The sequence below is a fragment of the Pyrus communis genome, chromosome 7 (genome assembly GCF_041283825.1).
Source record: "Pyrus communis isolate YQ-2024b chromosome 7, ASM4128382v1, whole genome shotgun sequence".
In the NCBI taxonomy this organism is placed as follows: domain Eukaryota; kingdom Viridiplantae; phylum Streptophyta; class Magnoliopsida; order Rosales; family Rosaceae; genus Pyrus; species Pyrus communis.
This window is the reverse complement of record NC_142571.1, coordinates 25,697,501-25,713,355: the sequence shown is the minus strand read 5'-3', so window position 1 is coordinate 25,713,355 and position 15,855 is coordinate 25,697,501. Positions and strand designations below refer to the sequence as shown.

General features: G+C 39.2%; 1 protein-coding gene and 1 pseudogene across 1 annotated transcript; both read left to right on the top strand.

Moving 5' to 3' along the window:
• Window positions 1-55: 55 nt before the first annotated feature.
• The window catches only part of LOC148695959 (LRR receptor-like serine/threonine-protein kinase EFR), a 48,084-nt pseudogene continuing 32,284 nt past the window's right edge, over window positions 56-15,855 (top strand).
• LOC148695960 (uncharacterized) lies at window positions 2,038-9,390 on the top strand. The gene is made up of 5 exons (XM_088697180.1): window positions 2,038-2,184; window positions 3,155-3,370; window positions 5,802-5,876; window positions 8,103-8,522; window positions 8,774-9,390. Exons 1-5 carry the CDS (start codon window positions 2,038-2,040, stop codon window positions 9,026-9,028), a joined length of 1,113 nt encoding a protein of 370 aa, XP_088553306.1. The 3' UTR covers window positions 9,029-9,390.

Sequence of the window (15,855 nt, the reverse complement as noted above, 5' to 3'; positions counted from 1 at the left end):
CTTACTTCTAGTTCCCTTAATTAATGTCAAGAGCTACAAATATTGCATGCATTTATATAGCTTTGCCTAAATGGAGTTCCCAATCCCAAGCATCCAGATTATTATTAGAATATGGTTTATTTTCATGCAACTGCTCTTCCGTTTTAGCTTTGCCTTCTCTTCCTCGCGTCTAGTAGGAACTGAGGTGGATAGGTTGTCCTTGCTTGCCTTCAAATCTGAAATCGCCAACGACACACTCGGTATCCTTAGCTCCTGGAATGGTTCCCTCCACTACTGCCAGTGGCAAGGCATTACTCGCAGCTGAAGACATGACAGAGACATGAAATAGTATGTAATACACATCAAAGTATTATCCTTCGTATATAAATAGTACTATATACAAATCTTCATACGGTTTTCAATCCCGCAACATCGCACGGGACATTCCTTGCTAGTTTGTATCTAATCCACAGAGAACTTACAAACTTGATTGTTTCACGAATTACAGAGTATACAATTGGCGGTGAAGCATCAAGACAAGGGACATAAACAGTTATGGGATCCTAGTGTTAGGAATGTTCACGGAAAGAAGACCAACCAAAGAAATGTTCAAAGACAGTTTCAATCTCCATAAAAGAACAATGCAGATTGTGGATCATGCTCTCCTCGCCGTTGTTGAAGAGAATGTGCCTGCAGCAAAAGGAAAGGAAGCAAACTACATCAATGGCGAAACTGAGGCGGCAGATAAAAACATGAACGACGCGAACACAAGTGAAACGAATCCATTTGTGAGGAAGTGCATACTTCCAGTCCGGGAGATTGGACTCGCATGCTCAGAAGAATAACCAAAAGATAGAATGAAAATGCAGGATGCCACCAGGGATCTGCATTCACATACAAAATGCGTTTATCGGTGTAGAAATTCGTCAAGAGAGACCGCGAAAATCAGAAGCTTAATGATAGTTGCTGCTACGCAGTTTTACTGTTAAGAAAATGTGATACGTTAATTATAAGCTTAAGACAATTAAGCTGATGAATGTTGAGAATCAGATAAATATCTCCGTGTTCAAGTTTGTGAAGTCATACAAGAGTTTATTCTTACAACTGGTATCTCGCTCGTTAACGTGCGGATTTACTCTAGTTACACACAAAAATTCGGGACACGTGATGACAAAATGCTAATATGACACACTCATTGGTTTCAGTGTACCAAGATCAAGTGTCATAATATAGTTTGTTGATTTTTTTTTAAAGTTTCCAATTAATTGTATTATGAGATTTAATGTATCACCAAACCATATTACCAGCATTCCGAAAATTTCTCCTCATCTACCAAACTACCTCTAAGGGTGGGCACAATTCGGTTTAGCCCTGTTCCACCCTCAAATTGGAACCAGAATCTGAAAATATCAACGGTTCGATTTGGTGCTGTTCCACCTAAATTTATTTTTAAAACCGTATTGTTTGGTTCACAACAATTCCACTTCTGTTCATGTAGGTCGACGGTTCCGAATAATAAATCGTTTGAATCTTGCAAACATATATTTAGAGCACACAAAAAAGGCAAAGAATTTTTATAGTAAAAATAGTAATTAGATCACACAATGAAAAACATGCATGATCAATCATACAAAATGATGAACCATAATAAAAGAAGATTTAAAAATTAAGGATTAATCTCAGTTTACTACCTTGAAGTTTTTTAGTTTTCAATATTTAATACATAAAGTTTTTTTCATCCCAGAGTGGTACATAAAGTCATAAAAATTTTGAACACTTTCATATATTCGTTAAGTTTGTTGTTAAATCAGCCGTTAAGTTATGAAGTGGCGTTCACGTAGACAAATGACCAGGCATCTCGTGTCGTAGGGACCCATACAAATATTAAAAATATAAAAAAAAAATAAAATAAAAAAGGGTTTCTGGGCTCAACCCCTGACCCCCTCCCTCCCTTCTCTCCTCTCCCAAACCCTCAATTCCATCTCCGCCGTTATCGCCAGCTTCCCCTTCCGCCCGCTCTCCTGCCCCTCCAGCTTCGAAATCACGTTGCTCGTGGCCATGTACCGGAAGATTTACAGAGGAGATTTCAAATGCCCACCGTGGTTCTCGTCTGAGGCCCGGAGACTCGTGACGAAGCTTCTCGACCCGAACCCGAGTACTGACGAAACAGGAGCAGGAGTTCGACGAGCCGAGCGAGAAGATCAGGTCGAAGCAGACGGAGACGCTGAACGCAACCCACCCACACACACACAAATCTAATTTCCCAACAAACCAATCAGCAAAGAAAAGAACCTGAAAACATTATTGTACAGTCGACAATTTGCAATGAGGAAACAACGCACAAACCCATAAACCCAAACATTGAAGCCATAAAACCCAAAAATTTACCTGAACTTGATGGTCAATTTGAATACCCAATTCACCAAATCACCAAAAAAAAAAAAAAAAACTATCTGAATTTAGAAAATTCAATTTACCCAGAAAAAAATATAACAATTTTACCTCAGACCTACATCCTGATTTCACCTCTCCTCCTCAAAGCATCATCCCCAGCAGATTGAATCATTCAGCAGAAGGAAAATTCACGCTATGAAAAAACAGCAAAGCAGCTGAAAACTAAAAATGTATATCTAAAATTATACAAAGAAACAACAGAGTGGGTGCTTTTGCAAACACCATTCAGGAAGCTTAGATCGTCATCAGGTTGAAAAAAAGGAGATTTCGATCTGAGAGCATTTGCAAAGAGAATGTTAAAATTGCCATGTAAGCATACAACAGTAAAAAATAGTAGCAAACTCTCTCCAACCGAACATTCAATTTCTTAAGTGACGCTTCATTTAATGGCAAAACCTTTTTACTGTTAAATTTGCCAGCATATGTCAAATTTATTAAATGATATTTTAATAAATTAAAATAATATATAATAAATATTGTTATATTTTTTAAAATATTTGATTGGTTGCTTAATCATTGAACTTAACAAAAAAATAAAAAATTTATTAAATAACATTATTACTTAACATATCGAGTGGAACAAAATATCGTATAAAATATCAAATTGGTACATAAGTTAGTTTAAAATTTAATATCTCATTTAGAGATGCTCTGGGCCACTTTCTCTTCGTCCCCCTCTCCCTTTCCATCTAACAAAAAAATGAAAAGCACAGAACTTTAGAGAGAGAAGAAGCGGGAGGAGAATGAGGAGCTGCGATTCGCAACAAAGCGATCGGCGAGCAGCGTGATTTCGAAGCTGGAGGAGGTGGCGGCAGCAGGGAAGTTCAAGGGTGAGTCTGTAGGGGCAGGAGAGCGAGCAGAAAGGGAAGCTGGCGATAGCGGCGGAGATGGAATTGAGGGTTTGGGAGAGGAGAGAAGGGAGGGAGGGGGTTCGGGGGTTGAGCCCAGAAACCTTTTTTTTTTTTTTTTTTAATTTTAAATATTTATGTGGGCCCCTATGACACATGGCGCCTATTCACTGTTCACGTGAGCGTTACGTCACCATTTAACGACTGATTTAACAACAAACTTAACAGATGTATGAAAGTATCAAAAAATTATGACTTTATGTACCACTCTGGGATAAAAAACTTTATGTATTAAATGTTGAAAATCAAGAAACTTCATATTAGTAAACTAAGATTAACCCAAAATTTAATGACACCAAAACTTTACAAAGTTAATGAATATAATTCGTTTAGTCCTCTGACAATTTAAACTATTTAGTCTTGCTTCGATTCATAAATAAAAGGCAGAGAATATGATTTTCTCTCCTCTTATTTGAATGATCACAGTTAAACTACGTCAATATCTTGTATTAATTTTTTATAAAAAAAATAAAAAATATAAAAGAAGAAGATAAAAAGAGATGGAAAAAGAAAGGAAGAGAATCTTAATCTAAAAAACATACAGTGCAAGAAAAAGTCATAAGTACATGGACAGGAGGAGTAGAAAAGGAAAGTCATATTCCATTTTTCTTCTATTTGTTATCTTAATGGCCATGGAATACATGATGCTGTTTTTAGGTGTCACATCATACTCATGGGAACGTATACAAGGTCATGACTGGAATTACAACGACCCTCTCCTTTGTATGGAATGAGAATCCTTTCCGAATTTTCTTTGTTAAGATAGACATGATTAGTTAATTATGTTTGTTTATCGTATATTGTGCGATCAATTTTCATTAAGTACTGTTTATATTTAATTTTAAATAAAAAATTTAAAATAATTTTTGACCACACGATGTACGATGAACGGACACAATTAATTAATTCTCTGAATTCTAGGATCCTAATCTCTCTTTTTGGGCATGTAAACTTAATTATGATTCATTAAAGGGAAGTGTTATTGGAATTCAAAAAATCTTATTCTACACTTCTCACAAATATATTTTTCTTTCTAAATATAGAAAGTTTGAAGTGTAGAATGAGAAATTTGGAATGCTAATAACAATTCCCTTAATTAAATTCTAATCTTACACCTAATTACCTAACAGTCCAATTCCGTCAACTTGTAAACCAACTTATCAAACACAATAAAATTAAAGGAGTTTTAACGAAAAGCCCGCGGTACTGTTCATTTTAACGAAAAATCACATTTTTACACTAAAAAGTCAATTCTAGTACTATTCACTTTACTCTTTATTTTGTCCTTATCATTAAAACTTAAAGTTTTTAAGCCTTTTTAATTAGTTTTCCTTAAAATTAATGTCTACTGGGTCCATTACGAAATATAAAAATACTTATGTGGAAGTTATCAATTAAATTAATGTCTACGTGGTTCAGTTCAAAATATAAATTAATGGGATAAATTAGAAAAAAACTACCTCAATTATAAATCAAAACACAATCTCATATCTCATATTTTTAAAATTATAATATTATATCTCATCTAACAAATTTGTTGTAATGTCAGACCTTCGTCAGTTTTTATGTTAATTTTTTTGTTAAATACTAATGTAACTTAACGCGAGGATACATTTCCTAACACAACTGGATTAAAAAATTAGTTAAAAAATTTTAATATTTAAAATTAGTTAAAAAATTTATTAGGTAAATTACATAAAACTACCTTAACTATTGGTGTCACGACACTTTCATATCTTATCTTTTAAAATTGACAATGTCATACCTCATCTTACGAATTTGTGCCAATGTCATACTTTCGTTAGTTTTTCTGTTACTTTATCTGTTAAGTGCTGACGTGGCTAGAAACGGGACCACTCACCAACTGGATTAAAATATAATTAAATATATTTTTAATAATTAAATATTCAAAAATTAAAAATAAATTATTATTTTTATATAAAATTGTGTGATTCACCTCTACAATCCTTCCCCACCCGTCCTCCTAACCTACCTCCACCACCCTCTCTCTCATCTTTATCTCTCTCTCTTCTCTCTCCCTGTAACCTGCATCCCTAAAATCCCAAAACCCATAAACCCTTCCCTCCCGTCGCCCCCCCAACCTTCCTCCACCACCCACCCTCTCTTTCTCCTCTCACTCTCCTTGTCTTTCTCCAGGCAACATGCATCTCCAAAATCCCAAAACCCATTACAAATCTCAAAACCCAAAATCTCATCAAACCTCCCAAATCTCGAGAAGGCGGGCCATGTTTGACTTTGACCTCACCCTTCCTATCCAGAAGGTGCAGGGATTAGAGAGAGATGGAGTGTCTCTGATTTGAGGCTAGGGATTAGAGAGAGAGAAGGAGTTTCTCTGATTTGGGGGTGGGCTCGGGTGGGGAGAAGGGGTGTGTCTAATTTGGGAGTGGGCTCCGGTGGGGAAGATGAATTGGTTTTTTTTTTTTTTTTGTACATGAACAGGGACCAGCTCGAAGAGCTGCGGGTGAAGCCATCGTTGGCCTCCTTGGCATCAAAGAGGGTGAGTGGTGGAGGAAGGTTGGGGGGGGGGTGGGGGATGGGTGGGAATGGTTTCTGGGTTTTGGGATTTTAGAGATGTAGGTTGCAGGGAGAGAGAAGAGAGAGGAGAGAGAGAGAAAGGGTGGTGGAGGTAGGTTGGGGGGGACGGGTGGGGAAGGATTTGTAGAGGTGGAAGCTTGCCAGAGCTCCACACCAGAAGCTGAGTTGGAGTTCGAGAGAGCTCAATCCCTCGGCATTAATGGCAAAGCACACGGGGTGCCTCGATGCAATGTGCAACGCCACATGTGAGTTCCCTGTCCCAAAAGTTCAACGTTCAGACTTTTGGAAGTTGGTTTGGTCGAATTAGAGAGGAAATGAGGTGGTTTACTTCTTGGAGCTTAGAGAGATAGAGAGTGAGAGAGTTAAGAGCTTAGAGAGAGAGAAAGGTTGCAGAAAATGAAAGAAGAGAGAGAGTTCTAGGGCACGTTTGTTCCACCGGACAGTCTCAGATTAGACTAGCTTCAGGGACTAAGCTGGACTGGCTTAGACTAGACTAAGTTGGACTAGCTTAGTGAAGCGTTTGGTGCAGTGTCAGACTAAGTCACAGACTATATTTTTTTTGCCATTTTTAGTTCACTTTTGCCTTAAAAATTAAACAAAAAGTAGTAATTAAAGGGCACTGAAGTATGGAAATGAATGGACCCAAACAAATTTTCTTTCCCCTTCCTTCTCTTACCCTTCCCCGTTTCTCTTCTCCATCATTTTCTCTCTATCAAACTATGCATCAATATCTTACTTTTCTTGTTTAATTAAGAGAATTTGTTGGTTAACCATTCGCCAAGCCTTCAGAGATTCCAAAAAGAAAGGTAAGCCTTCTAGTAACCAATTAAACCTACAAATCCCAGGAAAAAAACCCAAAAACCCAGAACAAAAATCGATTTACTAAAATTGCGAAGCAGTCATGGTGGAGATGACCCAGTCAATGAGGAGGTAAGCCGAAGGCAAAGCCAAAATCAGTAGCTTCAAAGCCACAACCAAGACAATAACGAAACAGCGAAAGATAAGAAGATGGCGGAGATGACCCAATCAACGAGGTCATCATCGGAGATGAAGCCTCACCCAAAGCTTGTGCCGTCGAAATCGACGTCAGGGAGGTGATTCAAGCAGGACGAAGAAATTCTTAGCTAGTCCGATGGTTTTCAAGGGGACACGCTAAGAACGGCTAGTGAGGTCGTTAGTGAAAGCGAGTCCTGGCTAATCCCATTAAAACTAGTCCAGCCAGGAAACAAACATGGGAGTGGACTAATCTTTAGTCTAGTCCAGTCCAGTGAACTTTAGTGAGAGAAAACAAACACCCCCCTAGAGTGTTAACGGGGGAATAGGAAAAGAAGAAAGAAAAAGGGGAAGAAAATAGAATTGGCTGGGTTACAACACAACATAGTGGGTCCCACACTTGTCCCACAAATTTATATAAAAAATAATTTATTTTTAATTTTTGAATATTTAATTATTAAAAATATATTTAATTATATTTTAATCTAGTTGGATTAGTGAGTGGTCCCCGTCTCTAGCCACGTTAGCACTTAACAAATAATGTAACATAAAAACTACGGAGGTCTGACATTGGTACAAATTCGTAAGATGAAGTATGACATTGTCAATTTTAAAAGATGAGGTATGAAAGTGTCGTGACACCAATAGTTGGTAGTTTTTTGTCATTTACCCAATTTGTAGTGTGTGAAGGGGAGTTTAAGACTTTGGAAGTTAGCATCCATCTTTAGTCCTTTTTAAAGCAGAAAAGTTGCAAAAGATATCCTTGGTATATAACGCTTAATTGGTAGTTATATGGACATCTGAACTATTGACATTCATTCTCATGTCTCAAACTTTACGTTGCTTAACTTAGAAAGTGCATTTAAGAGAAATTTACATATCTAGCATCTAACTACTAGATTCAACAACTATTGAGTTTAGAATGTTGTAATTCGTAGAAGATGCTGCTTCTCTCGTTTATCAGTCTTTATAAAAGGGTAAATTTCGTGGTGGTTTCAGTTTCTCGCTTTTGAGTTCTAAATTCTAATTGTGCTTGAGTTTCATGTAGTATTACTTAGCCATTTCTTCATTGTGATCATAGTTAGCAAACCCCCAGCCGGAGCCTGCTGCTAGGACCAGCTTAGTGTCTAGACAATCAACTTCTTCCCCTGGGCTGAGTTCTTCAAATTCTGCGACCCGGAGGCCTTCATCGTCTGGGGGTCCAGGATCTAGACCTTCAAGATCCTCAACCCCATACTTCCTGACAGACCACTTTCAGCCACTAGAGATAGGCCTGGAGCACCCAGTTCTCGATCATCTTCCATTGAGCCTGGTCCCAATGTAAGACCAAGACGGCTATCATGCTCTCCTTCAAGAGGACGGGCTCCCAATGGCATTAGTCATACAAGTGGGAGCTCTGTTCCTGCATTCAGTCGTGGACATTCTAAAGTTAATGACAATGTGAGCCCTGTTTTAATGGGAACAAAAATGGTCGAGAGGGTAATAAATATGCGGAAACTGGCACCACCGACGCAAGAGGACAAACATTCTCCTCATGGTAACCACTCCGGGAAGTCAGCTTCATCCCCAGACAGCTCAGGCTTTGGTAGATCACTCTCAAAGAAATCCCTTGGTATGGCTATACGCCACATGGTAAGCATATCTTTCCATCTTACAAGTCGGTGTACATTCCCATGCGAATTGAGACTAGAATGCCCGTTCGTTGCAAAGTTGCGCATGCTATTTCTGTGGAAGTATCTCATATTCTCTGTTGTAGAAGATAGCTTTCCCTCATTCCCTCCCAGTGTGCTTGATAAGCAGTCAAAATTTACTTTTAATCTAGAGAAAATATTTGATACAAGTTTGTTGAACATAATTTTTTCTTGATTCGGTGTTGGTTGCAGGATATAAGGCGATCTATTCCAGGTAATTTAAGACCGTTGATGACAAATATTCCTGCATCCTCCATGTACAGTGTGAGATCGGGGCCTGCACGAAGCAGAACAATTAGTGTTTCAGATTCTCCTCTTGCCACTAGCAGTAATGCTAGCTCCGAAGTTAGTGTAAACAACAATGGCCTTTGTTTAGACGGGAGTGAAGTAGAAGATAATGGCAGTGAGAGAGGTGGTCGATCTCCTGCCAGTGTGCGCGGTAGGTAATGTTTTGGGGGAGCTGCCATCATTCCACATAAATTGCATCTCTAATCTACCACATGATTTTTTCATCTTCGGTTTCAATCATCTTGACAGTCAAAAGAAAACCAATTTTCTGATAGACCTGACAGGAATTGTGCCTCTGTGCTTCACGTAAAGTGCACCGATATGCTGGTGGTGTTGTAATTCATGATATTTGTAACGTTAAGAAATCTGGTTATGTACCGAACAGCTTTTCGTGGCTCGCTTTCTACGGATACTTCGTTGAAAAACCAGAGATCATATTAGCCTCTCATCTTTGGTAAGTTGAATGTGTACTTCTGGGAGCGCTGTAGGTAATGTTTTGGGGGAGCTGCCGTCATTCCACATAAACTGCATCTCTAATCTGTTGGATAATGGCCAAATGTTTCCTTGTTTTGTGGCTTAAATTGTTCCATGTTTTGTGGCTTTTTCAAAGCCATGTTTTGTGGTTTTTTCAAAACCATGTTTTGTGGCTTTTTCAAAGCCATGTTTTGTGGGAGAAGGCTTGGATTAAGAAAAGCATAAAAAGAGAGCATTTGGCAAAACAAGGATACAGATGAGAGAAGGAAAGCATCCAAAAGAGATGGTGTGAGCATTTGGCTCTACCATGGGCATGGGTGAGAGAAATCAAGAGAGCTAGAGTGAAAGATCTCTTGTGAAAGAACTCTTGGGGTAGAGTGAGGCTCTTGGGAAAATTCTGTGAGTGGGTGTACAAGGGTTATGGGATTGGGTTATGTCGATTTAACTCATGTGTAACTTGTACTGTTTTTCTCATAGTGAATCTCTCCGAGGACGTAGACAGTTTTTTGCCGAACCTCGTAAATTTCTCGGTGTCTTTATTTCTTGTATTTTATTTTGTTCAACTGTGTGTGATTTTGGTGAGGTTGTAATCTGAATCTCGGTTCCGCACTAACGAACGGGCCAAGGCACAACAATTGGTATCAGAGCATCGTTAGGGGCTTTGGTTCGTTGGAGGTCCAGATTTGTTGTTCACCATGGAATTTTCAGTTGAGCAGTTTAAAGGAAGAGGCGGTTTTGCTCTTGGTAAAGGAGAGTAATGGAAGCCTGAAGAAATGGAAGCCGTGTTTAGGGATGCTTGGATCAACTGCGAAAGTTGATGTTGAGGAAGAAGACAAAGGCCTCTTTTTTCTTATCTCACTTTCAGATTTGTACGAGAACCTTGTGAAACTTTACTGCAAGGAAAGAAACAGTAAGTTTGGAGCAGGTGCAAGCTTCTTTGGTGTGGAATGATACACAAAAGAGACCATGGATGATGGTGGGCACAAGACTGCTTAAGCTATTCAAGGTTGAAATCGTGGAAGAAAATTGGAAAGAGGATCTGAGAGAGACAGCAGGTTCAGATCCTGTTCCGGAGGCAAGAGTCCACAGTGCTACGGGTGCAAGGCTGGGTTAGCAAGTTTGTGGTGGAAGACTTTGAGTATGCCCTCTAGGTACTCGAAGCAACACTTCTCCTGGTGATGTTTAGTCTCAAGTGTTGCAGGGGTTTTGCAGCAGGTGGAGCTATGGGATTCATAGGTGATGAGAAGGTCCTGAGGTAGGAGGAAGTGTGAGAATTTTGTCTGGCTCGATGGGTTGTTGCTGGAAATAGGCGCGCTGACGAGTTTCCAGGTTACAGACAATGAAGAGGAGGAAAACCTACTGGAGGAGACGAGGATGTGTTGAGATCCTGTCTGAAGCTAAATGGTGATTTTTAGCTTGCAGCAGCTGCACATGCATTGGCAGTAACTGAATCGGAACAGGACCAACGAGGTGGATTCAGAGTGTGCATGCTGGTACGTAAGGCCAATGGACTTTGGTACAATTTGGCCAAGGTGGAGATTGTTGGATAATGGCCAAATGTTTCCTTGTTTTGTGGCTTGTTTTATGGCTTAAATTGCTCCATGTTTTGTGGCTTTTTCAAAGCCATGTTTTGTGGTTTTTTCAAAGCCATGTTTTGTGACTTTTTCAAAGCCATGTTTTGTGGGAGAAGGCTTGGATTAAGAAAAGCATAAAAAGAGAGCATTTGGCAAAACAAGGATACGGATGAGAGAAGGAAAGCATCCAAAAGAGATGGTGTGAGCATTTGGCTCTACCATGGGCATGGGTGAGAGAAATCAAGAGAGCTAGAGTGAAAGATCTCTTGTGAAAGAACTCTTGGGGTAGAGTGAGGCTCTTGGGAAAATTCTGTGAGTGGGTGTACAAGGGTTATGGGATTGAGTTATGTCGATTTAACTCATGTGTAACTTGTACTGTTTTTCTCATAGTGAAGAGCAATATCTCTCCGAGAACGTAGGCAGTTTTTTGCCGAACCTCGTAAATTTCTCGATGTCTTTATTTCTTGTATTTTATTTTGTTCAACTGTGTGTGATTTTGGTGAGGTTGTAATCTGAATCTCGGTTCCGCACTAACGAACGGGCCAAGGCACAACATAATCTACCACATGATTTTTTCATCTTCGGTTTCAACCATCTTGACAGTCAAAAGAAAACCAATTTTCTGAGAGACCTGACAGGAATTGTGCCTCTGCTTCACGTAACGTGTACCGAAATGCTGGTGGTGTTGTAATTCATGATATTTGTAATGTTAGAAATCTGGTTACGTACTGAACAGCCTTTCGTGGTTCGCTTTCTACGGATACTTTGTTGAATTCACAAAAGTTCAATCCCAGCAAAGAGAATAAAAGTTACGATCTTGTAAATATTTATGAATAACCAAGCTGAGTGGATGTGGGGAGATACGTGACAACAATTTTTGGCTCTTCTTCAAAGCTTATTTCGATCAACTATTCTATTATTGAATGAATCAGCAATCCAAGAACGAAACCATAAGCATCAGCCCAAAGAATCATCATATGCATTCCAACCAAAAACTTAAAATTGAGGCAGTAAAGTAAGAAATCGACATTACTAGAAGAGCTCATTGAAACAAAATATTGTGCCGTGCCGATCATAATTTTATGGAAAGCTAATTTGGTCTAACCTTCTCCCTTTCCCTGTTAGCAGCCTTGTTATTTTCAGTAGTGATCTTCCTCTTCTGGTAGAATCCCACCTTGAATTCATCTGCTTCCTCAATTATTTGAACCGACAACTCCTTTTCTCTCTTCTCCTTCTCGAGATGAATCGCATTCTACCTGAATGTCACAAAAGCTCGGATTATTATAACTCCCTTACAACCTCACAGAATTCAACCATTTATTTCTCCCACCACCTTCAATGCAAACAGAAAATCACTTTCTGATAGTCTAACTACAATTTGACAACAATCACCAATCTTTTTTTCGATTCGAATTCATAAAGATTTGATATCAGAAAGACGACTACTGATCACTAAGCATGCAATTCTTGAAACCTACCGAAATCAAAACAACAACTTCCACTCAATTTCTCAGCAACAGAAAGATCAAGCCAAATCAAAACCAACAACTTTCAACTAAATTGCACAAAAGAGTCAAAATTAAATTGCTATACAGAACTATCGGTTCAATAAAAAACAACCAGAATTTGAGACCCTACCTTCTCCATTCTCTGAATTCGGGCTATTAATTCCCTAGTCTTAATCTAACATTGCGGCTATTAATTCCCTAGTCTTAATCTAACAAGGCTGTGATCCAATTTTCCTCCAGAAACCCAATTCGGACCCTGAAATTGACTCCATTCTTTGCGTCAACTAACAGCTACATAAACATCCAGAGCTTCATTTTGCAGCCTAGCTGAAATGGAGTTCTCAAGTATTCATATTAGCATTTGGTTTATTTTCATTCAACCACTCTTTCTTCTCTTTCTTTTTAGCTCTGCCTCCTCCTCCCGTTTAGCGGGAAATGAGGTCGATAGGCATCCTTGGCTCTTGGAATGAATCCCTCCACTTGTGTCATTGGCCAAGCATCACTTGTGGCCGCAGACACCAGAGGGTTACAGTGCTCGACCTCCGATCAAGCAGGCTGACCGGCCACCTATCTCCCCATATTGGAAACTTGAGCTTTCTGAGGGCTTTATACCTCCAGAACAATAGCTTCAGCCACACCATCCCAACACAAATTGGTCGTTTATTCCGCTTGGAAAGACTATTCCTTGGTAACAACTGCTTCAGTGGTCATATTCCATTCAACGTATCACGTTGCTCTAACCTCCAATACCTTTACTTATATGGCAACACTCTTAGTGGCGAACTTCCAACTGAAATCGCCTCATTCTCCAAGCTTCAGGTACTTGATTTTGGCAAGAACAATTTTTATGGGATAATCCCACCTTCTTTTGGGAATCTTTCTTCTCCTTGGTGGCTGTATTTGGAAATAATCTGCATGGAGGCATTCCAAATAGCCTTGGCCAGTTGAAAAGCTTAATGCATTTTTCATTGGCTTTAAATAACTTGAATGGTACCATCCCTCCCTCCATATACAACCTCTCATCAATTAAAGTCACCCTCCCTCCATATACAACCTCTCATCAATTAAAGTCATTTATATGTTTCAAAACAACCTTCATGGAACTCTTCCTCCTGGCTTGGGCCACACTATATTTCCAAACCTCCAAACCTTTATTGTCGATTCCAACCAATTTACTGGACTCGTACCGGGTTCAATCTCCAATACCTCATACCTTTTAGTATTTTCTATCTCATCCAATAAGTTTACTGGCAAAGTGCCTAGTCTGGCACGCCTGTCAAATTTGTATCGGTTTTCACTTTTTAAGAACAATCTTGGAAATAATGAGGAAGGTGACTCGGATTTCATCTCTTCCCTGGTTAATTGCACCAATTTAGAAGTTTTATCTATCGGCTTCAATAATTTTGGAGGAGTGATGCCTGAATCTGTCAGCAATCTATCAACAAAGCTCAGGCAAATATATTTATATGAGAATCAGATACACGGAAGCATTCCCATCGGGGTTGGAAATCTTATCAACTTGGAGAGACTAAGCTTTTATGCAAATTTATTGGCAGGCACTATACCGAGTTCAATATGTAAACTGAATAAGCTTTATGGCCTAGATCTACAAGTCAATGAACTGTCAGGTAATGTTTCATCATCTCTAGGAAATCTAACTTCATTAAGCCAATTGAGTCTCAACTCAAACAAGTCAAATGGAAGCATACCACAAAGTCTCGGAGACTGCAGGTATATGTTAGATTTGGATCTTTCCCACAACAATCTTAGTGGTCCAATTCCAAAACAAGTCTTCAATTTACCTGTTTACTTGGATCTATCTAGGTACCAACTTACTGAATCCATTCCCATGGAAGTAGGTAACTTACAACATCTTGTTTTCTTGGATGTTTCTGAAAACAAGTTATCTGGTGAGATTCCACAAAGCTTAGGGAGTTGCACAAGTTTGACGACTCTGTCTCTGAGAGAAAATTTATTGCAGGGGACAATTCCTAAATCCTTGAGCTCTTTGAGAGGAATTGAAGATTTTGACCTCTCTAGCAACAACTTGTCTGGCATAATTCACAACTACTTGGGGAGTTTTCCCTTCTTGCAGAATTTGAACCTTTCATTTAACGATTTTGAAGGTGCAGTACCAATCCAAGGAGTTTTTAAGAATGCAAGTGCGATATCTGTTGTGGGAAACACACGGCTTTGTGGAGGTATACCTCACTTAAGATTGCCTAAATGCATCTCCAAGCAATCTAAGCGCGGGTTATCTCCTAAGCTGAACTTAATCATCTCAGTTTCCTGTGGGGTTGTCAGCGTGGTCTTGGTGTTGTTACTTGCCCTTCTTTATTGATCAAGAAAGGCTAGAGCGCTTAAGTCAACTTCAGGATCATCACTGGGGGTTTCACTCTTGAAACTGTCCCATGGAGATCTCCTCAAAGCAACTGCTGGGTTCTTTGCTTCGAATCTGATTGGTGTTGGAAGTTTCGGGTCGGTGTACAAGGGAGTTCTCAATGAGCATGAAGAAAGAGATGTTGCGGTGAAAGTACTCAATCTTCAAACTTCAAGAGCTTCTAAAAGTTTCATATCTGAATGTGAAGCCTTGAAAAGCATTAGGCATCGAAATCTTGTCAAGCTACTGACTGCTTGTTCAAGCATTGATTTTCAAGGAAATGATTTCAAAGCCCTGGTGTATGAGTTCATGGTGAATGGAAGCCTAGATGAGTGGCTGCACATATCAGGTCAAAGAGTAGAAAGGCGAGCCAATCTGCCAAAGAACCTGAACCTCACTCAAAGAGTTAACATTGCTAGCGATGTTGCTCTGGATTATTTGCACAACCGCTCCCACATGCCAATAGTTCATTGTGATATAAAGCCCAGCAACATTTTGTTAGACAGTGACATGACTTCTTGTGTTGGTGATTTCTGTTTAGATGCTTCTTGCCCATCTCCTTTGCACGAAAATAGTTCCAATGTCATAAAAGGAACTATAGGCTATACTCCCCCTGGTAAATTTTGTTTTATATATATTTTATTTGTGCTTGCACTATGGTTTTTATATAGCATGAGTTTTTTGAAGTCACATATAAGAACAAAGCTATGTTTTTGTGCATATAACTTAAAGAGTATGGAATGGGAGGCGAAGTGTCAACATTTGGCGACGTGTATAGCTACGGAATACTGTTGTTGGAGATGTTAACTGGCAAGAGGCCGACAGATGACATGTTTAAAGGTGGTATAGACCTCCGCAATTTTGTTATAACTGCTCTACCAGAACGTGTGGGAGAAATATGTGATCCACTACTTGTTCAAATAGAAGAAAGCAGCAGCAATACTAATCCCAGAAGTAATAGGGATGTGCTAACTGGAACTAGGATGCCCAGAGAGAATCTGTGATGACGATGTTGAATAAGAAGAGTATCCAAGATAACTCTAATGATCC

Bases quoted from the DNA above. Each gene is read 5' to 3' on its own strand.
- LOC148695960 (XM_088697180.1), top strand. From the start codon at position 2,038: ATGTACCGGAAGATTTACAGAGGAGATTTCAAATGCCCACCGTGGTTC. The intron at 2,185-3,154 runs GTCGAAGCAGAC...ACAGAACTTTAG, and splicing joins GAGCCGAGCGAGAAGATCAG to AGAGAGAAGAAGCGGGAGGA. The intron at 8,523-8,773 runs GTAAGCATATCT...TGTTGGTTGCAG, and splicing joins GTATGGCTATACGCCACATG to GATATAAGGCGATCTATTCC.